At 40.4% G+C, this 23,857-nt stretch overlaps 1 protein-coding gene across 1 annotated transcript in view; it reads right to left on the reverse strand.

The window, feature by feature from the left end:
* Positions 1–22,945, reverse strand: part of PLB1 (phospholipase B1) — a 157,296-nt gene extending 134,351 nt beyond the window's left edge. Inside the window, exons 1-4 of the mRNA XM_063441548.1 lie at positions 22,836–22,945; positions 14,451–14,500; positions 12,983–13,040; positions 2,902–2,960 (exon numbers count right to left, since the gene is read on the reverse strand). Coding sequence (XP_063297618.1) covers positions 2,902–2,960; positions 12,983–13,040; positions 14,451–14,500; positions 22,836–22,899 — 231 coding nt within the window. The 5' untranslated portion in view covers positions 22,900–22,945. The remainder of the gene's footprint in view (positions 1–2,901; positions 2,961–12,982; positions 13,041–14,450; positions 14,501–22,835) is intronic.
* Between the last annotated feature and the right edge of the window lie 912 nt (positions 22,946–23,857).

Below are 23,857 nucleotides of genomic sequence, written 5' to 3' on the forward strand. Positions count from 1 at the left end.
CTTATATTCTGCAATACCAAAATGTTATATATCTACTGGAATGCCCATGTGGCCTCTAGTATGTTGGAATGACAACTAGGTGTTTAAAAACCAGACTAGCTGAACACTGTCAAAATATAATCAGAGGATACCCAAATCATTCTGTATCGAAACATTTTCTAATCCACCATAAAAACCATAAACATCTAAAATGCATTTGAATCCAGCAATGTAAAATTTCTTGGCGAGGTGGCGATGTAAAAAAAAAAAAAATCATAGGTCAAAAAGAAATGTATTGGGTCTATCTTTTAAAAACCCTTGCCCCAAATGGATTAAATGTAGACTTTGACCTTTTACATTTTCTTGAATTTTTTATAAAATATACTTTTTCAAATATTCTATGGAGATAATTTCCATTTCTATATATATTTTTTATTTATTTTTACCATATGCTTTATGTTCATATGTATTTATTTTCATTGTATTTATCTGTATTTTATTTTTGATCTTATAATTATTCACTTTTAGCTCATTATACCATGTCTAAAAATATATTTTATGTTTATATACTAATACAATGTAAAAGTCAAATATGCCATTTGACACAGTTATACATATATTAGAATGTCAATTCTGGACTCTAAAGATGTTTTACTTATATTGCGATATTTTCTAATAATCATGAAATCTGTGTCTCCAATATCCCCTCCACTTTCTCTATTCCATAATCTTTTTATTATCCAGCCCAGGGTATGGTCACTCCATAAGGCTATTTGCCTGTTTAATAATTATTAATTTATTATTTTTTATCTACCCAGAACTATTTTGTATGTTTAAATCATTTTTTTTTATTGACCACTTCAATATATGCGTCTTTATCACATATAAGCTTTGTTTCTAAATATAAATATAACCAATATATTAATCCCATCTCTCTCAACATATAGAGTGTTAATTTTTAAAGGTATACAATAGACTATCATTATGCTAATGATGCCCTTTTGGTGACCGTTTCAAATTGACAATCCCTCATTCCCCTATTTAAACCCTCATATGTCAGATCACTCCTTTTTATCTCCACTTGAAGAAGCCCTAGAGGCGAAACGCGTTGTAGTTTATATTTCTGCTGTTTTAACCTGCGTTTTATTATTGTATGAATAAAGGTACTTTGGCTTATTGTACACTTTACTAGAGTGTGCTATATTACTCTTTTTTTCTACATTTGTATTATCACTAATATTTTATTTGGATTTTATTTTATTTTACCTCATACTGCCTGGCACCTGATTTTTATCTCCAGTGAGTACTACTCCAAAGACATCCTTGGTGGGGATTATACCACCCACGCCTGTTCCATAGAGCAGTCCATCTGCTCTGGCAAATGTGAGTACGTTTCCATTTATCCTTAGTCCTGGCATTTTATTCACTGAGTACTATTGTTGTTTCTTTTTATTTTTATGGTCTACCTACTACAAAGACTTCATTCTCATGTATCCTTTCAAGTGGGGATTGTGCCACTGTATGCCATTCATACTGGAGCTAGGTATAACTCCATAAAATGTGAGTAGGTCTATATAGTTTACCTTTTATTTTCCCCTGTAAGAACATACTACCCTATTATTCCTTTCAGTTGTTTCATACAGTCTCCACTACTGAACCCACCCTGCTATGTCCATTGAGGAATTACCCAGACACTTGGTAGAAAAATACTTCAGATAAGTACATATCTACATTATCTCTTGGACTTGTTTTACCATTTTGGACTTTTAACTATAAATTTGTTTATCTATTATATAATACATACTGTATATATCACTGTACACCCCTAGCTCTTTTTTTCTGTGTTTTATTTCCATTAGTAGGAAAAGAGGGATCCCTGCTCTTGGGGTTAGCTGCCAGCCTCTTTTCACTCCCTCTAGTTAGATATCTACAGCGCAGATCCATCCCTCCCAAGTGTATATAGTTGTCTAGGTTGAATAAAGACTAAAGTACATCAAGATCAACCATGTAGACCATTCCTTTATGCTGTTGATCCAAAAGAAGGCAAAACCATTGCAGTCATTTCCAATTACGCCACAAAACTAGAAAATAATTCTTCTTGACTCCATAATGGCAATCAGATTTTTCCTTGTATCAACAACCTGTGTACATATATATCGTTTACATCCCTGAATATTCTGTTATTGCAAAAAAACAAAACCATCCAAGCCTTATTTAAATTTAAGAACACTCTTATCCTTTTCATCATATCATCCGCCACACCACATGCCAGGAGGTCGGTGGGGGATGCAGTAGGGACGTTGACCAGGCTTCTGCTTGGAGGTTTGGCCCATCCATCTCCTGTAATTGGGTTAGAGGAAGTCGGGTCGTTCCCATGGTTTTCCAGGTTATTGCTAATACCTTGTCTGGCATGCAGTGGGGTGATAATGGCCTCTCAGCTATACAGGAGTTAACAGTGGGATCTCAGATGTTTTATTTAATAACTCATATGTGTAACCATTTGGCCACTTTGACTCAGGTTTTCTCAATTTGCCCCTAAAGGGTTAACTTTGATTCAGCTAAAAGCTCAGTTTTTATTTCGGACTGATAATGATGAACGTGGTTACTGTCTCATTAGGGGAATGTGACCAGTCTCATTAGGGGTTAACCCCGCTTCAGGAGGTTAATAATTACTCTTTTAATGATGAACGTGGTATTTCATTGGACTTGCCATGGATGGATGGTGAGTGCTGGGTGCGGTTGCATCCTCTGAAAATTATAAAACAATGTATACACCCAAAGGGACTGCGCCACAGTTATATTCACCATAACCACTAGAATACACTGCACAGAGTGCCCAATGATTAATGTATTCTCCTGTCATGTGTCTATAACATGCCTGTCTATACAGCAGTAATTGGGCTCCAGTGCCTCATTACTTACAATCCTTAAACTTCTTAGTGTAGAAATCACCCTAATTTCCTGGGGGGTCAAGGTGTGGACTGCAATAGAAAGACACTGGAATTAGTAGCAGATATAGCATCAATCAGATTACCATGGTAACAGGTTATCAGCAGCATTCAGTCGAGTTACAATGTCAGCACTTTACAGGTTACATTACAGTAGAGGGAGGTACAGTAAGTGCAGTAGGTATACAGTGTATGTATATTATATTTATATAGCACTAACAGGTGTACTCAGCGTGTTACAGGTTACATTACAGTAGAGGGAGGTACAGTAAGTACAGTAGGTATACAGTGTATGTATATTGTATTTATATAGCGCTAACAGGTGTACTCAGCACTTTACAGGTTACATTACAGTAGAGGGAGGTACAGTAAGTGCGGTAGGTATACAGTGTATGTATATTTTATTTATATAGCGCTAACAGGTGTACTCAGCACTTTACAGGTTACATTACAGTAGAGGGAGGTACAGTAAGTGCAGTAGGTATACAGTGTATTTATATTTTATTTATATAGCGCTAACAGGTGTACTCAGCACTTTACAGGTTACATTACAGTAGAGGGAGGTACAGTAAGTGCAGTAGGTATACAGCGTATGTATATGTTATTTATATAGCGCTAACAGGTGTACTGAGCACTTTACAGGTTACATTATAGTAGAGGGAGGTACAGTAAGTGCAGTAGGTATACAGTGTATGTATATTTTATTTATATAGAGCTAACAGGTGTACTCAGCACTTTACAGATAACATTACAGTAGAGGGAGGTACAGTAAGTGCAGTAGGTATACAGTGTATGTATATTTTATTTATATAGCGCTAACAGGTGTACTCAGCACTTTACAGGTTACATTACAGTAGAGGGAGGTACAGTAAGTGCAGTAGGTATACAGCGTATGTATATGTTATTTATATAGCGCTAACAGGTGTACTCAGCACTTTACAGGTTACATTATAGTAGAGGGAGGTACAGTAAGTGCAGTAGGTATACAGTGTATGTATATTTTATTTATATAGAGCTAACAGGTGTACTCAGCACTTTACAGATAACATTACAGTAGAGGGAGGTACAGTAAGTGCAGTAGGTATACAGCGTATGTATATGTTATTTATATAGCGCTAACAGGTGTACTTAGCACTTTACAGGTTACATTACCGTAGAGGGAGGTACAGTAAGTGCAGTAGGTATACAGTGTATGTATATTTTATTTATATAGCGCTAACAGGTGTACTCAGCACTTTACAGGTTACATTACAGTAGAGGGAGGTACAGTAAGTGCAGTAGGTATACAGTGTATGTATATATTATTTATATAGCGCTAACAGGTGTACTCAGCACTTTACAGGTTACATTACAGTAGAGGGAGGTACAGTAAGTGCAGTAGGTATACAGTGTATGTATATTTTATTTATATAGCGCTAACAGGTGTACTCAGCACTTTACAGGTTACATTATAGTAGAGGGAGGTACAGTAAGTGCAGTAGGTATACAGTGTATGTATATTTTATTTATATAGAGCTAACAGGTGTACTCAGCACTTTACAGATAACATTACAGTAGAGGGAGGTACAGTAAGTGCAGTAGGTATACAGTGTATGTATACAGTGGCGGCTCTAGACTTGGCGAGGCCTTAGGCGAGACTCATACATGAGGCCCCCACTAACACCATTATTGAAAAAATAGCAGTTGATTTGTGTGTATAAGAAGCTGTAGATATATTGAAGAGGGAGCTTGCAGCACTGGATATAGAGAGTTAGTCTATGTATACATTGTTGCATTGTCTACCTCTGTGTGCCTGAGAATGTGTGTCTGGTAGGGAGTATCCTTGTATATGTATGTATGTTTCTCTGAGCATGTGTATGTTTGTGTACTGCCTGTGGCCTTTGGCACTTAGTTTATGGCGGAGCTATTTTATGACAGTGTGTATAATTATTGCCTTCAGGGGGTGACAGGGTGAGTAAAGGGGTAACTGTGGCAGGGTGAGTGTAAAAGAGCAGGAGGGTGCCAAAGTGTATGGAGGTGGGTGCCAGAGTGTTGAGGGTTGACAGTGAGAATGAAGGGAGGTGCCCGAGTGCGGAGAGTGGTGCCCGTGTGTGCGGAGGGAGAGACCGTGTGTATGGAGGGGTGTCAGTGTGCCTAGAGAGTGGTGGCAGAGTGTGTGGGGGAAATGACATAGTGTGAAGGGTGGTGACAGAGTATGAGGGTGGTGACAGTGTGAGAGGGTGACATTAGTAAAGGGGTGTGACAGAGTGAGAGGGGTTGACAGAGTGAGAGGGAGGGTGACATAGTGAAGGTGGGTAACAGAGTAAGAGGGTGGGTGTCAGTGTAAGAGGGTGGGTGACAGAATAAGAGGGTGGGTGACAGAATAAGAGGGTGGGTGACAGAATAAGAGGGTGGGTGACAGAATATGAGGGTGGGTGACAGAATATGAGGGTGGGTGACAGAATAAGAGGGTGGGTGACAGAATAAGAGGGTGGGTGACTTAGTGTGAGGCGGTGAAAATGTGAGGTGGGATGACAGTGTGTGGGGAGCGACAGGGTGAGGTGACAGAGTATGGGTGGGTGACAGTGTGGGGGGGTCACAGGGTGGGTGACAGAGTAAGAGGGGGTGACAGGAGGGGGACCTAGTGTGTGAGGGGGGAGACCTAGTGTGAGAGGGAGGGTGACATTGTGTAGGGGGGTGACAGTGTGAAGGGGTGGCATAATGTGAGAGGTGAGAGACCTAGTGTGTGAGAGGGAGACCTACTGTGAGAGGGGGGAGACCTAGTGTGAGAGGGTGACATTGTGTAGGGGGTAACAGAGTAAGAGGGGGTGACATTAGTGTGAGAGGGGGGTGACAGAGTGAAAGGGGGGGTGACGGAGTGTGATGGGGTGACAGAATGTGAGGTGGGGTGACATAGTGTTAAGGGCTGACAGTGTGAGGTGGGGTGACAGTGTGTGGTGGGGTGACAGTGTGTGGTGGGGTGACAGTGTGTGGTGGGGTGACAGTGTGTGGTGGGGTGACATAATGTGAGGTGACATAATGTGAGGTGGGGTGACATAATGTGGGGTGACATAATGTGAGGTGGGGTGACATGGTGAGAGGTGTTGACAGTGTTAGGGGCTGACAATTTGAGGTGGAGTGACATGGTGAGAGGGGATGACATGGTGTTAGGGGCTGACAATGTGAGGTGGGGTGACAGGCTGAGAGGGGGTGACATATTGTTTGGGGGGTGGCAGGGTAAGGTGACAGAGTAAGAGGTGGGGTGACAGGGTGAGGGGGGTGACAGGTGGGGTGAGAAGGGGTGACAGGGAGGTAACAGGGTGAGGGGTTGACAAGGTGAGAGGGGGTGAGAGGGAGGTGACAGGTGGGGTGGCATGGTGAGAATGGGTGAGGAAGGTGACAGGTGGGGTGGCATGGTGAGAATGGGTGAGGAAGGTGACAGGTGGGGTGGCAGGGTGAGAGGGGGTGACAGGTGGGGTGACAGGGTGAGGGGGGTGACAGGTTGGGTGGTTGCAGGGTGAGGGGTGTGACAGGGTGAGGGGGGTGACAGGTGGGGTGGTAGGGTGAGGTGGGGTGACAGGATGAGGTGACAGTGTAAGGGGGGTGACAGTGGGGGGTCACAGGGTGGGTGACAGAGTAAGAGGGGGTGACATGGTGAGAGGAGGTGACAGTGGGGTGGCATGGTGAGAGGGGGTGGCATGGTGAGGGGGTGACAAAGTGAGGGGGTGACAGGTGGGGTGGCAGGGTGAGAGAGGAGTGACAGGTGGGTGACAGGGGGAGGGAGGTGACAGTGTGAGGTGGTGTGACTGGGTTAGGAGGGTGACAGGTAGGGTGGCTGGGTGGGGAGAGTGACAGGTGGGGTGGCTGATTGAGGGGGTGACAGGTGGGGTGGCTGGGTGACAGATGGGGTGACTGGGTGAGGGGGGTGGCAGATGGGGCAACAGGTGAGGGGGTGGCAGGGTGGCGTGACTGGGTGAGGGGGTGATAGGTGGGGTGGCTGAGTGAGGGGGGTGACAGGGTTACAGATGGGGTGACTGGGTGAGGGGGTCGCAGATGGGGTGACAGGGTGAGGGGGTGGCAGATAGGGTGACAGGTGGGGTGGTTGCAGGGTGAGTGGTGTGACAGGGTGAGGGGGTGACAGGTGGGGTGGTAGGGTGAGGGGGGTGACGGTGAGGTGACAACGTAAGGGGGTGACAGTGGGGGGGTCACAGGGTGGGTGACAGAGTAAGAGGGGGTGACATAGTGAGAGGAGGTAACAGGGGTTTGGCAAAGTGAGGGGGTGACAGGTGGGGTGGCAGGGTGAGGGGGTGACAAAGTGAGGGGGTGACAGGGTGAGGTGACAGCGTAAGGTGGGTGACAGGTGGGGTGTATGGGTGACAGGGTGACTGGGTGAGGGATGTGGCAGATGGGGCGACAGGGTGAGGGGGTGATAGGTGGGGTGGCTGGGTTACAGATGGGGTGACTGGGTGAGGGGGTGGCAGATGGGGTGACAGGGTGAAGGGGTGACAGGTGGGGTGGCAGGGTGACAGATGGTCTGACTGGGTGAGGGGGTGGCAGATGGGGTGACAGGGTGACAGATGGGGTGACTGGTGGGGTGGCAGGGTGACAGATGGGGTGATTGGGTGAGGGGGTGGCAGATGGGGTGACAGGGTGACAGATGGGGTGAGGGGGTGACAGGTGGGGTGGCAGGGTGAGGGGGTGGCAGATGGGGTGACAGGGTGAGTGGGGTGGCAGATAGGGTGACAGGTGGGCTGGCATGGTGACAGATGGGGAGACTGGGTGAGGGGGTGGCAGGGTGAGGGGGTGACAGATGGGGTGACTGGGTGAGGGGGGTGACAGGTGGGGTGGCAGGGTGGCAGATGGGGTGACTGGGTGAGGGGGGTGACAGGTGGGGTGACAGGGTGAGGGGGTGGCAGGGTGAGGGGGTGGCAGATGGGGTGACAGGGTGGGTGGTGGGGTGGCAGGTACCTTTTTCCCTGGTGGTCCAGTGGTGGCAGTCAGACTCCCTGGTGGTCCAGTGATGGCAGTCAGACTCCCTGGTGGTCCAGTGATGGCAGTCAGACTCCCTGGTGGTCCAGTGGGCTCTGCGATCTGCAGCTCTGCCGGATGCAGAGCACATGGTGAAGGTCTCGCGATCTTCAGTCATAGCGTTGCCGTGGTAACCCGCGGCAACGCTCTGATTGGCTAGAGATCGCGAGACACTTCAGTCTGCAGCTCACACCCGGCGGAGCTGCAGACTGAAGGCTGGCTCTCCCGGTCAGACTGACAGGAGGGGCCTCGCACCCGGCGGCATACAGGGGAAGCCGCTGGGCCCCCTCCTGTGTCGGGTCCTCAAGGACCCGACATGTCAGTCTGCACTATGGCGGTTTAGGCGTCCGCGAGGCCCCACACAGCGCGAGGCCTTAGGCGGCCGCCTAAACCGCCTAATTAGAGAGCCGCCTCTGTATGTATATTTTATTTATATAGCGCTAACAGGTGTACTCAGCACTTTACAGGTTACATTAAAGTAGAGGGAGGTACAGTAAGTGCAGTAGGTATACAGCGTATGTATATGTTATTTATATAGCGCTAACAGGTGTACTCAGCACTTTACAGGTTACATTATAGTAGAGGGAGGTACAGTAAGTGCAGTAGGTATACAGTGTATGTATATTTTATTTATATAGAACTAACAGGTGTACTCAGCACTTTACAGATAACATTACAGTAGAGGGAGGTACAGTAAGTGCAGTAGGTATACAGCGTATGTATATGTTATTTATATAGCGCTAACAGGTGTACTTAGCACTTTACAGGTTACATTACCGTAGAGGGAGGTACAGTAAGTGCAGTAGGTATACAGTGTATGTATATTTTATTTATATAGCGCTAACAGGTGTACTCAGCACTTTACAGGTTACATTACAGTAGAGGGAGGTACAGTAAGTGCAGTAGGTATACAGTGTATGTATATATTATTTATATAGCGCTAACAGGTGTACTCAGCACTTTACAGGTTACATTACAGTAGAGGGAGGTACAGTAAGTGCAGTAGGTATACAGTGTATGTATATTTTATTTATATAGCGCTAACAGGTGTACTCAGCACTTTACAGGTTACATTATAGTAGAGGGAGGTACAGTAAGTGCAGTAGGTATACAGTGTATGTATATTTTATTTATATAGAGCTAACAGGTGTACTCAGCACTTTACAGATAACATTACAGTAGAGGGAGGTACAGTAAGTGCAGTAGGTATACAGCGTATGTATATGTTATTTATATAGCGCTAACAGGTGTACTTAGCACTTTACAGGTTACATTACCGTAGAGGGAGGTACAGTAAGTGCAGTAGGTATACAGTATATGTATATTTTATTTATATAGAGCTAACAGGTGTACTCAGCACTTTACAGGTTACATTACAGTAGAGGGAGGTACAGTAAGTGCAGTAGGTATACAGCGTATGTATATGTTATTTATATAGCGCTAACAGGTGTACTCAGCACTTTACAGGTTACATTACAGTAGAGGGAGGTACAGTAAGTGCAGTAGGTATACAGTGTATGTATATTTTATTTATATAGCGCTAACAGGTGTACTCAGCACTTTACAGGTTACATTATAGTAGAGGGAGGTACAGTAAGTGCAGTAGGTATACAGTGTATGTATATTTTATTTATATAGAGCTAACAGGTGTACTCAGCACTTTACAGATAACATTACAGTAGAGGGAGGTACAGTAAGTGCAGTAGGTATACAGTGTATGTATATTTTATTTATATAGCGCTAACAGGTGTACTCAGCACTTTACAGGTTACATTACAGTAGAGGGAGGTACAGTAAGTGCAGTAGGTATACAGCGTATGTATATGTTATTTATATAGCGCTAACAGGTGTACTCAGCACTTTACAGGTTACATTATAGTAGAGGGAGGTACAGTAAGTGCAGTAGGTATACAGTGTATGTATATTTTATTTATATAGAGCTAACAGGTGTACTCAGCACTTTACAGATAACATTACAGTAGAGGGAGGTACAGTAAGTGCAGTAGGTATACAGCGTATGTATATGTTATTTATATAGCGCTAACAGGTGTACTTAGCACTTTACAGGTTACATTACCGTAGAGGGAGGTACAGTAAGGGCAGTAGGTATACAGTGTATGTATATTTTATTTATATAGCGCTAACAGGTGTACTCAGCACTTTACAGGTTACATTACAGTAGAGGGAGGTACAGTAAGTGAAGTAGGTATACAGTGTATGTGTATTTTATTTATATAGCGCTAACAGGTGTACTCAGCACTTTACAGGTTACATTACAGTAGAGGGAGGTACAGTAAGTGCAGTAAGTATACAGTGTATGTATATATTATTTATATAGCGCTAACAGGTGTACTCAGCTCTTTACAGGTTACATTACAGTAGAGGGAGGTACAGTAAGTGCAGTAGGTATACAGTGTATGTATATTTTATTTATATAGCGCTAACAGGTGTACTCAGCACTTTACAGGTTACATTACAGTAGAGGGAGGTGCAGTAGGTATACAGCGTATGTATATGTTATTTATATAGCGCTAACAGGTGTACTCAGCACTTTACAGGTTACATTACCGTAGAGGGAGGTACAGTAAGGGCAGTAGGTATACAGTGTATGTATATTTTATTTATATAGCGCTAACAGGTGTACTCAGCACTTTACAGGTTACATTACAGTAGAGGGAGGTACAGTAAGTGCAGTAGGTATACAGTGTATGTATATTTTATTTATATAGCGCTAACAGGTGTACTCAGCACTTTACAGGTTACATTACAGTAGAGGGAGGTACAGTAAGTGCAGTAGGTATACAGTGTATGTATATTATATTTATATAGAGCTAACAGGTGTACTCAGCACTTTACAGGTTACATTACAGTAGAGGGAGGTACAGTAAGTGCAGTAGGTATACAGTGTATGTATATTTTATTTATATAGCACTAACAGGTGTACTCAGCACTTTACAGGTTACATTACAGTAACGGGAGGTACAGTAAGTGCAGTAGGTATACAGTGTATGTATATTTTATTTATATAGCGCTAACAGGTGTACTCAGCACTTTACAGGTTACATTACAGTAGAGGGAGGTACAGTAAGTGCAGTAGGTATACAGTGTATGTATATTTTATTTATATAGCACTAACAGGTGTACTCAGCACTTTACAGGTTACATTACAGTAGAGGGAGGTACAGTAAGTGCAGTAGGTATACAGTGTATGTATATATTATTTATATAGCGCTAACAGGTGTACTCAGCACTTTACAGGTTACATTACAGTAACGGGAGGTACAGTAAGTGCAGTAGGTATACAGTGTATGTATATTTTATTTATATAGCGCTAACAGGTGTACTCAGCACTTTACAGGTTACATTACAGTAGAGGGAGGTACAGTAAGTGCAGTAGGTATACAGTGTATGTATATTTTATTTATATAGCGCTAACAGGTGTACTCAGCACGTTACAGGTTACATTACAGTAGAGGGAGGTACAGTAAGTGCAGTAGGTATACAGTGTATGTATATGTTATTTATATAGCGCTAACAGGTGTACTCAGCACTTTACAGGTTACATTACAGTAGAGGGAGGTACAGTAAGTGCAGTAGGTATACAGTGTATGTATATTATATTTATATAGAACTAACAGGTGTACTCAGCACTTTACAGGTTACATTACAGTAGAGGGAGGTACAGTAAGTGCAGTAGGTATACAGTGTATGTATATTTTATTTATATAGCACTAACAGGTGTACTCAGCACTTTACAGGTTACATTACAGTAGAGGGAGGTACAGTAAGTGCAGTAGGTATACAGTGTATGTATATTTTATTCAGATAGCGCTAACAGGTGTACTCAGCACTTTACAGGTTACATTACAGTAGAGGGAGGTACAGTAAGTGCAGTAGGTATACAGTGTATGTATATTTTATTTATATAGCGCTAACAGGTGTACTCAGCACTTTACAGGTTACATTACAGTAGAGGGAGGTACAGTAAGAGCAGTAAGTATACAGTGTATGTATATTGTATTTATATAGCGCTAACAGGTGTACTCAGCACTTTACAGGTTACATTACAGTAGCGGGAGGTACAGTAAGTGCAGTAGGTATACAGTGTATGTATATTTTATTTATATAGCGCTAACAGGTGTACTCAGCACTTTACAGGTTACATTACAGTAGAGGGAGGTACAGTAAGTGCAGTAGGTATACAGTGTATGTATATTATATTTATATAGTGCTAACAGGTGTACTCAGCACTTTACAGGTTACATTACAGTAGAGGGAGGTACAGTAAGTGCAGTAGGTATACAGTGTATGTATATTATATTTATATAGCGCTAACAGGTGTACTCAGCACGTTACAGGTTACATTACAGTAGAGGGAGGTACAGTAAGTGCAGTAGGTATACAGTGTATGTATATTATATTTATATAGTGCTAACAGGTGTACTCAGCACGTTACAGGTTACATTACAGTAGAGGGAGGTACAGTAAGTGCAGTAGGTATACAGTGTATGTATATTATATTTATATAGCGCTAACAGGTGTACTCAGCACGTTACAGGTTACATTACAGTAGAGGGAGGTACAGTAAGTGCAGTAGGTATACAGTGTATGTATATTTTATTTATATAGCGCTAACAGGTGTACTCAGCACTTTACAGGTTACATTACAGTAGAGGGAGGTACAGTAAGTGCAGTAGGTATACAGTGTATGTATATTATATTTATATAGTGCTAACAGGTGTACTCAGCACGTTACAGGTTACATTACAGTAGAGGGAGGTACAGTAAGTGCAGTAGGTATACAGTGTATGTATATTATATTTATATAGCGCTAACAGGTGTACTCAGCACTTTACAGGTTACATTACAGTAGAGGGAGGTACAGTAAGTGCAGTAGGTATACAGTGTATGTATATTTTATTTATATAGCGCTGTAATGTAACCTGTACTTAGCACTTTACAGGTTACATTACAGTAGAGGGAGGTGCAGTATATTTTACTCTATGTTATATATATATATATTGCATGGTGGCTTCATGAATATTTACCTGATGTTGATTTTTGCTTGGTTGGTCCAGTATTAATACCACATGGTAACAGGAATTTCTGTTGATTAAATTGAGAAATACAAATAATTTTATTCTATTATAACTGGCTATATACACACAAAACAAGATTTCCCAGCCAATATATTCCACGAGCCTTGCAGGAATCAATCATCAATAAACTGATCAGTTACACATTTAAGGAATATTTTGAGGAAGCCGGGGGTCCCAGTCAATGCTGGCAATGCTGGATAAGTTTAATTCCCAGTGACATTGAGGAGGTTTCTATTGATTGATTGATTCATATTGGACAGATGCAGGCGATCCATGGAGTCAATAAAACAGGATTTCCCTCTAACAATGAGTCAGGCAAAATGTCGCTGAGTTACTGGGGACTCACTTTACAAGAACGTGTTACTTACAGAAAAGTGAGGAAAACAACAAAAAAATTGGCAATCACCATGGAAACCAATGGAATACTGGTTTAATGGTTTCCATAGTGACTTTGCAACTTTTTTTCTCTTTGTGAAATCCAATTTTCTGCTAGTGACCATTTGATAAATCTCTCCCAATATCTGTTTCATTTCTCCCAAACTGTTGTTAGGAGCCTGGAACATAAAGACAGTATTTTTGCTATTTTCAACAGATGCTTAAAGCCTATTTTTCGTCGGTCAAAGACAACGCGATCTTTAAAGCTGTATACAGAAAATATATGTACTCATCTATCGCCTAATAACATGTCTTCGTCAATAGGACTCCGCCTGGGATTACAGCAATAAAAATGTTCTACTCAGAAATGAGAATTCTTTGATCAGACTCTCAGTGATAAATCATTTCCAAAACACTAAGTGACGCAGCTATTATTTTACTGATATTACTTACAGAATACTACAGGAAACTGATATTGTCCAATAGGCCTAGCACTGACCGCTTGTATAGTGCTGTCTTTTTAGGGACAGTCACATTCAAACTCATTTAAAGCGCGCCAGAATTGGGGTACGTAGAGGGAGGCTAGTAATATATATATATACATATATATATATAGAACATTCTACATAGCGACTGAAACACCCTCCAACCCACACACTGTTTATAAAGTGTAGACACATCTTGACACATCTTATAGCTGCTGATATTGAGTTTGTGGATGAGTTTGTGTGTCTGAGCAATAGGTTCTCATTTGATCACAGGGTGGAAGAAAGATTTTTTTTTCCCCTCCATTATTTATGGTGTTTACATATTGTCGTGGGGTACTCTAAATTTTCAATGAATACAAAGTTTCATAAACTGGTAATGCTGTTTTGCCTCCATAGATTGTGTCTCCGTTCTAGAAAGAGGATAAATGATGGCGACATTCAGTAAACGTTGGGATATCCTGTAAAATGGATTCAGTTTATAACTGCAGCGATTAAAGGGACACCAAACCCCAGAGACATTCTGCAATATTCGTCAAACAGTAAATTTTACTTACAGCAGCGCGATCCACCCCTTTGGAACGATTGACTTCGTTTAGTGGAATTCCTAAAAGATATATATATATATGTGTTAATTGCATTGACATTTAGCTCACATAAATAGGAAGGGTGTAGAAGGTACACATGTTTACAATATTACAGGTACAGCAGAATGATGCAGAAAATAAATATCTATACCCTTGAATAAAGAAAGAGAACACAGACTGCGTTATTCACTGAGCTATGAATTTTTACAAATTAAATCCAGATTTCATAACGTAGACAAAAATTGCTTTGTTTGAGAATTTTATCCGATCGGTTATTTGTGTCTACGTTTTTCTATGTGGATTTTGTGAGAATTCACAGGTTCATGAATAACCCTGAATATTGTAGATGGTGTACGATGGTGTACGAAAGGATACTAACGCACAATAACTCAGTTACATTGAGAGATGTCTCTCAAACATATTCTGCACCACGAAAAGAAACCTATTAAAACATACAGGTACATTCGTGCATTAGATTGTGGAAGCAATGTGAGAGGTTACTGATTTTCGCTATTTGGTAATATTGAACACACAGAATGTACATTTACAAGTTTAATTTCTAACATTGTTAAATGGTGCAAACGATATATTTGCTGTTTATTTTACAATTAAGCTCTTACTCATGTTTCTGAAAAGAAAAAAGAAAGAAAGAAGTAATAATAAAAAATAGTGGTTATTACACAGGAAATCTCTCAATCTCGAACATTCTACACCATTTTTCAACATCATGGGGCAAATAAACATTTTACAGTGTTTTTCATGCTAATTACAGCTATACTGTCTTCATATAATCTTTATCGGTGAATTACATAATGCCTAGTAATAGCGTGATTTTCCGTTTCAGGATACCAGTATCTTCCAATGGGAAATCACACTATTAATTGACATTATGTAAACCGGAACGCCGGATAGTTTTGTTCCTCCTTCCCTACCCGCTGTGTCTATGTGATGTGTGTGACACAGAGAGTTGCGTTGCGCAATATTTAAAATCCACCTCACGTCTGAAGTAATGTGTATAGACTAATTCCCCAAATCAGTTTCTCGGTATTCTGCCGAGCCAAACGGACATATGGGCGAAGTTCGAGCTTCCCGACAAATGTTCTAACATGGATTGGCCGAGCAGAATTTACTCATGTCTACTCAGAGCTAAATGCTAACCATTGATGTTAATGATGTACGTAATACCAACATAAAGCAATATTGGAGAATGTTCAGAGCTCTAAACAAATACATCAATAGTGATAGGACATAACATGCAAACAGTGACAAATAAACAGATCAACAGATCTCAAATACATCTTTTTGATTGTTACGATTATCAATTATTAATTTAAAGATCAGATCCGGGTCCCTAGATCATAGGTGTATCACAATGTGCATTAACAACAGAGGGGGGAATACTGCAAGGCAGGAGGCGGCCACTATGTAACTATAGATATACCAATTTTAGCAAGACTTCTACTATTAATTCAAGAGTTATACAAAGATGAAGTGATATGTTAGTACACGTGCCATTCACTGTCTTAAAGGAACTCTGTAGTGTTAGAAATACAAAACTGTGCACCCAGACTACCTCAATGAGGTGAAGTGGTCTGCGTGCTTTAGTTCAGTAATAAAATCGGCCTGTGGTTTTTAAGCCTTTGTCTGCAATATAATTTATTAGTAACGCTCTGACTGGATACTTGGTTTGTAGAAGAAGTATAAAAACTGGCTAGAAGACAGATGACAGAGTGTTTTGGTAAATGGATAGCTTAGAGGACGTGTTTATTAGGTCCCGGGAGCTTGTTCATTAGAACACGTTACAGATACTCTGGAAGGCTAATACGTATTTTTGCAGATAATTCTAAGATTAACAGATTTAGTCACTAAAGCGAGAATTTTAATTAAATTTAAAATCAAAATAGTCGAACTGGAAAAACTAAACTATGCCTTCAGTTTACCTACTCGGGCCTTACATTTAAAATTTACCTTAGTAAATAATCCTGTAAATGTTCTTGGGGGTGGTTACATTGTTTCTATTGATTTATGGAAACTAGAAGAATGTTATAGTACTGTATGTGTGATTTTATATCAATAATTGGATACATTGGATTTTTTTCAGCACTGAAAATCATATAGAGAATGCTTGTCTTTATCCATATTATCAAAATATATATTCTGTTCCCTTTACTCCATCTATACCCCTTATACTGCGTGCTCTTTTCTATTTATATACGTTCCAAAGTTCGTTGCCATCGTCTGTTTGCATTCAGTTTATACAACATTAGTGTTTACAAAGTATGTTCCCATTCCACTTCATTAATTTACATTTAGTTTAATTTTAGTGTCGCATGCTCTCTCGTTGCTTCCTTCTCTGTCTAACTGCCTTTTAACACAATATTTATCTTATATATTGTGTACTCATATCATTCAGTCATTGTATCCTTTACAATTCTATGTTCACGTTGTATAAGAGGGATGTCACAGTATGTCTTGTAGCTCATAGTTTAATGGATACGTTCAGCTCTTCCATAAAAATAATGGGAGCGCCAAATACTTTACAAGTTTTAACTATTTTGTCAATCAAGTTTGAGTGCCCTTTACACAATTTATAAAGAAATTTCCAAGTTTAGGTCTCTAATTTTCTATTGTACGGATTTCCTACCTTGAAGAACATTCTACTAGAGTTGTCAGTTGACACACCAAGGGTATACAATGGTTCCCAAACATCATTCATTTCCTTAGGAAACAGATTGAAGTTAGAAGGACATTGTTTGCCCAGAACAGGGGCATTTAAATTCCAGATCTCAGTCTCATATAGGGGAACTGGCACCTAAAAATTTCACCACTGGAAAAAAACATTGAAAATCCCCTACAATTTGTGACAACCATTTTATGTGATGCTGCATTTTCTTTCATATTTCTATTAAAAAATACACAAATAACATGTCCGTTATTATCCAGTATTGGAGGAGATGTTTCATTCTCCGATTCTCTGCATGGTCCGTCAATGATGACTGACAGGTGTAAAAGGCAGAGCTTATAACAGTGATTATCAGCGAGCCAAGATGGAGGTGCTCACTTGCAAGTTAAACAGGTGTGAATCCCCATGCCTAATTTTATTTTTACACTTCCCAAATACATATTTGTTAAATATACGGGATAAAGAAGATTATGGCACTAGCAAAAGTGCAGAGGCGGGCTACAAAATTAATAAACGGAATAGAACATTTCAGCTATGAAGAAAGTTGAACCAATTTAAACCTCTTTAGTTTAGAAAATCGGCACCTCAGAGGGGATATGAAAACATTATACAAATATATCCGGGGGCCAATACAAACCATTGTTTGGAAATCTATTCACAAACAGGACTATACATAGGACACGAGGTCACGCGTTTAGACTGGAAGATAAAATATTTCGTTTGTTTACAGTAAGAATAAGGATGTGGAATTCTCTGCCTGAAGAAGTGGTTTTATCAGAATCCATACAGATGTTCAAACAGCAACTAGATGGATACTTGCAAAAACATAATATTCAAGGATATAATTTTTCAATTTTAGGGTAATAGATTCTTTATCCAAGGATAAATCTGACTGCCATTCTGGGATCAAGAATGTTTTTTTTTCCCAGTTTGTTGCAAAATTGAAAGTGCCTAAAACGTTTTTTTTTCTTCTAGGATCAACAGCAAAACTAATGTGAGGAAGGCTGAACTTGATGGGCACATGTCTGTTTTCAGCCTATGTAACTATGTAACAACAATTATAGACAGGAAATAGAGGAATATTCACGTGATCATAGATTACAGGTAGAGATATAAAAAGTATGGGTTCTTTTGAGTGTAATCTCCATTTGGTGGCAATTGAACAGTGGCATTCCACCATACAGTCCCTCTGCACTAGGATGGATTTTTTTATCACATTGTTCTTATTTAATGTTTGTGTTCTGCACTGTATTTGGCACTTTCTGGATTATGGAAACTTCTTTGGGAGATCCAGCTGATACATCTTGACACCACTTCTTGTGGAGATATACTGATATTCCATCTGAAATCTTAGTGAGAAAGAAGAAATATCCAGGAAGAGCTTTGTCACCTTACATTGCTACCCTACAGGAAGAGCTTAATCACCTTACATTGCTACCCTACAGGAAGAGCTTTGTCACCTTACATTGCTACCCTACAGGAAGAGCTTCATCACCTTACATTGCTACCCTACAGGAAGAGCTTCATCACCTTACATTGCTACCCTACAGGAAGAGCTTTGTCACCTTACATTGCTACCCTACAGGAAGAGCTTTGTCACCTTACATTGCTACCCTACAGGAAGAGCTTCATCACCTTACATTGCTACCCTACAGGAAAAGCTTTGTCACCTTACATTGCTACCCTACAGGAAGAGCTTCGTCACCTTACATTGCTACCCTACAGGATGAGCTTCGTTACCTTACATTGCTACCCTACAGGAAGAGCTTTGTCACCTTACATTGCTACCCTACAGGAAGAGCTTTGTCACCTTACATTGCTACCCTACAGGAAGAGCATTGTTACCTTACATTGCTACCCTACAGGAAGAGCTTCATCACCTTACATTGCTACCCTACAGGAAGAGCTTTGTCACCTTACATTGCTACCCTGCAGGAAGAGCTTTGTCACCTTACATTGCTACCCTACAGGAAGAATAAGGGAGAAATGCCTGATTTTCCAGCCCTCTAGTGAGTTCTTTACCACCCCTTCCCCCATTTCTTTGTTCCTATGGTATTACACTATATATATTTTTTCTCATTTGGAGATTATAGGTTCTCCAGAATCTTCAACACTACCTAACCAGGTTGTGTGTTTATGTAATTTACCCTTTGGTGAGAGTTGGACGTATTTTATTCCCTTTACTATTTTTTCTTTTACTTTTTATGTTGTAGTGTTGGAGGGAACACTTAATGTAAAATGATTCAATACACTCTAGGTTGAGCTTATAATGATTCTCAGTTTTCTGCATAACTAAGCATAATGTTTAATATCCTGGGAAGTGACTGTCCACCTTTAATTAACTACATTTCCCATGAACCTTCAAAAACATAGTATGCAGTGATGAGTTTGCCGATAGATAGAGTTTGAGTATTTGAGTACCGTTAAGATAAAGGGATTAAGTATGAGTTTATCGCAGGGGCCAAGCTCTCTAGTGACTTTATTTCTGGTCTAGCTCGCTGTTCTGCTCTGTAAATGGGCAGTGATTATAACATTTGTTCCCTGTTCTCAGTTTGTGAAACTTACTAAATCCTGTTTCTTACTTAGTAGATTCAAGTCTGAATTATCCTGTAGCTATATAGAGACCCTACACACGCCAAAAGAACAATGTAAAATGGCTTGTCCTCTGGCTAGATCTTACTCCAGTCCAGAATCAAATCATTATAATTTCTGTGTGTATTGTATCATGGAAATATATCTTCCAGAAGATATAAACATTACTTCATGCCACGGGAATTTAGATATCGGTGGATTGTGACCGTATTAATTTACTTTGTCTTTCTGCAAAAAACGTTCACCTTCTGCTGCCTTACAGTGCAGTCACCTACAGGCATGGGGCATTTGGCCAACTATATTACCATGATAATGGTCCTTTTACATTAATAGCAAGATGGATTGAATTGAAGCCCACAATCTATACAATCACTCTACTTTCAATACAAAGACACATTAACAGGATACGTCGATTTCCTTTAATGTTTTACCTATCCAATAGGATAGAGTTTCGTTTTACATCACTGTCCCTTTAAGCACAATGCAATTGTCTGAAAAGGAGGTAAGTTAACATTTATATAATTCTTAGAATCATGAAAGCAGATAAATGAGATCAATATCTACTCGCAGCTTAGTAAATACACCCCAACATTTTAAAGGTTGACATATCTTAGTGATATAATTCTAGTTACCATAACAACTGCACAGTCACTGTGAATGGCAACATTAACTTCTTATTGCCCATCCTGTACAATTATAGTTTATAACGCATCTCTGATTAATTATTGACAAACTTCTAGCATTGCACATATTATATCACACATGCAATAAAATAAAGTAATTCATATGAAACATAGTATATCAAAAAAATAAAATATGTCCATGTCACCGTCATACACAATAGCACTGAGATTGCACACAGTATAATACGTACAACGCATATAATATAGCCAAGCCATTCTTATAACACATACAATATTTCAGATCATCCAGCCATCTGTCCTTGAGGGATCGAGCTCTGAATAATGACATTTAAGTAAGGGAGCCTCAGCGGTGGAAAATGGTGAATAAAGTCTTTATTATATTAATCTTATGGGACACACGGAGGGACATAAATAACTATGGACAGGGACACGTAAGTGTTAGGAATAAGGTTTGTGTCTTTTAGTCTTCCTTCAATAAGCTATACACTGTTTTTAAACCTTTTCACCACTTTTAAAGTGACCCTGTCTCTAAAATTCGCACACACTCACGGGCGGCAAGGAGATGTTAAGAGTAACCACGTAGCTGACACAGGAAAGACATCTTATTACTTGAGGAACATTATTGGGATAGCCACCCCAGAGACATAAGACAATCTATCATGACAAACTGACCTTAACGATGGCCCGTCCTGAGGGATTCGGACACACACAGTACCCAATAAGCTAGGGCAGAGATACCCTTTAATAACTCCACTGGACACAATAAGACACATTTAGCCAACAAGACCGCACACCTAAACACACTTGAATACACAAGTACCCACAACATCTAATAACCTGCACATTCCCCATGAGGCAAAGTCTAATGCCCAAAAAATTGTTATGGACACCTCACATATGTCAAATTCAGCATACAGCCTATAAGTATGATAATCTATAAGTCGCAACCCGGTTGTCCATCTGACTACTCTAGCTTGTTGTACACATTTACTCTAAATTCTTGTATAATAGCATACTACTGTTTAAATGTTGTTCATTCATTTTTTGTTGGGACCTGCGTGTCCGTTGTACTATATTTGACTGTTGCATCTAATAAACAGCTCTGAGAACTAAAATTCGCACACACAGTAAACACAGTTGCTTTGCTAAGGACAGATGTGTATTGCGAGGACATTAAAAGCTATTGTGAGGACATTACAAGCTGTTGGGTCCAGCACAACTTGTCCCCTGAAGCCCAGGTGAAGAATTTGTTTCCCGGCTTGGAGAGGTCAAATTTCTATATCCAAAAAGCCAGTGACCCTTTACGCTTTGAAGCTTAAAAAGTAAAGGGTTATCCACCCACCCGAAAAGGGCTGCAATAGTTGGGCCCTGACAAAATCCTATTACACCCCAGTGCTCAGATTAGCATAGCACACAATGCATCCTCATGCCATACCAATTGTCTGGACAGAAGAGGTGAACACGAGACTTCCTCGTTAGGACATTACTGGTGAGGGGGTGAGATTTGGGTGCCAGGAAAAAAACGAAATAGAATTTTTGTGAAATCACTTAAAAAGGGTTGTCAAACAGAGAAACTGCACCCAAAGCAACATCAATAGGCTGATGTGGTTATGGTGCTTTGAGAGACTGAAAAAGTCTGAGGATACATTTGAATACACAAGTGCATTGTTCGTATTAAGGGTGAGATTCAATAACCTCTAACATTACAACCCAATCTGCGATAAAATACAATAAGCGTAATTAAAGAACACATTCCAAATCTTTGAAGTGATAAGTTCTATTTTATTGGTTGTCAAGCACCCATTTGCTTTAACCGCGGTGTTTGACAATTTTGAGGATTGTAAACCTCGCAATAAAATGCGCACGTCGATTTACACACAGACAGGTCTGTGAATGCACACATGTACACAAACATACACTAACATAGAAAAAGACAAACACATACAAGTTTGCAAACACTCATACAATCCTATACACACACGCAATTAAAGAAACATACAACTACAAGACTACGATGGATTTCACACAAGATTAGTGTATTGGAATAAACATACCAGCCATAGATAATAAATTATACATGTATAACGCTACATCTATATGAATGACAGGAGCTAATTTAGTACATTTCGTCAGTCAGATTCTAAAGTCACATGGCGCATTTTGAACCAGGTGAATATTTTATGCCATTGTGTGGAATAGAGGGAGAGATGAAGGGGAGAATCCATATGCCCCCTCCAGCAGCTACTGTACTGCAACTCCTGACACCACCAGCCAGCCAAGTGCTGACTCAGGGACAGTTGTAACCTGACCGCAGGTGATATACTGTTAATACATGAAAAGACTGTAATCAGAAGATAAGGAGATTTCAGATTTCTGTGACATTATAAAAGGTTCTTGGAATCTTGGCGGTGGGGGGCAATAGCCCCCATGACTTACCGTTTACAACCTGCAGAGACAGCAAGAAGAGTCCGCAGATAACGTAGCGGAATAGGGACCCCATTTCTGGGTCCTTTGAGACAGCTTCTCTGTTTTGATGGTGACACCTGCTCTCTATGTTTCTGGAGGAGAAGGTCTGGTCTCCTCTTCCTGCTTTTATAATTTACTGATAACACAGAAGTCATAAATTTGTGTTATCATCTTCACCTTTGAGAGTTCAGTGCCCAGGCCCAATATACAATAAAAATCAGTAATGAGCATAAACATTTCAATGTCACGTTGGTGAAATGTCATCTGACAAGATCTGTCCCCCTAGATGGAGTGTCACCATGTTTCAGAACCAACGTTCGTTAGCTGCGAGACAGAACCGCTGAACGGGAGACCAGATTCATTTAATGCGACAAACAGCAAGTGACAGATAACTTTCAATCACAACTGATTTACAGCCTTTAATTACACACACAAGCTCTGGTTTATTGTAGATTGTTGTAGATTTAAAGTGAATTTCACATCTCGGGCCACAAAAGTCAATTTGGAAAAAATATCCAATCAGCTATATTTCCAGTTTGACTATTTTGGAAACAAAATTGGAAAAACTTTTATTTCCTGAAAATTCACAGTAATGAATAATAGGCTGTTTCTACAATGTTAGAGAGTGAGGGAATGTAGGAATATGCTGTGATGTTAGACGGCAAAGTTGACCGAAATGCTTTGCAAACTTGTTTTAAAAGGACACAAACTGTGTACGGGACATTTGATGGATGTTCCGTCCCAAAACTCTTTTATTAGACTCTGCATCTCCAGAACGGTCTCCGTTACGCTATAGAGGGAATAGTGCTACATTCGCCATTTATCATGAACAATTAATAGAGCTCTTGTTAGGCGGATATTCTTATTCCAACCAATGGGGATATATTAAAGGAACACTCCGAGCATCATAACCAGTAAAACATGTTTTAGTGGTAATGATGCCAAGGGCGTCCTGGCAACCTCAAATGTAAGTAGACAAATCATTTGCAAAT

This window comes from Pelobates fuscus, chromosome 2, assembly GCF_036172605.1.
Source record: "Pelobates fuscus isolate aPelFus1 chromosome 2, aPelFus1.pri, whole genome shotgun sequence".
Taxonomy (NCBI): domain Eukaryota; kingdom Metazoa; phylum Chordata; class Amphibia; order Anura; family Pelobatidae; genus Pelobates; species Pelobates fuscus.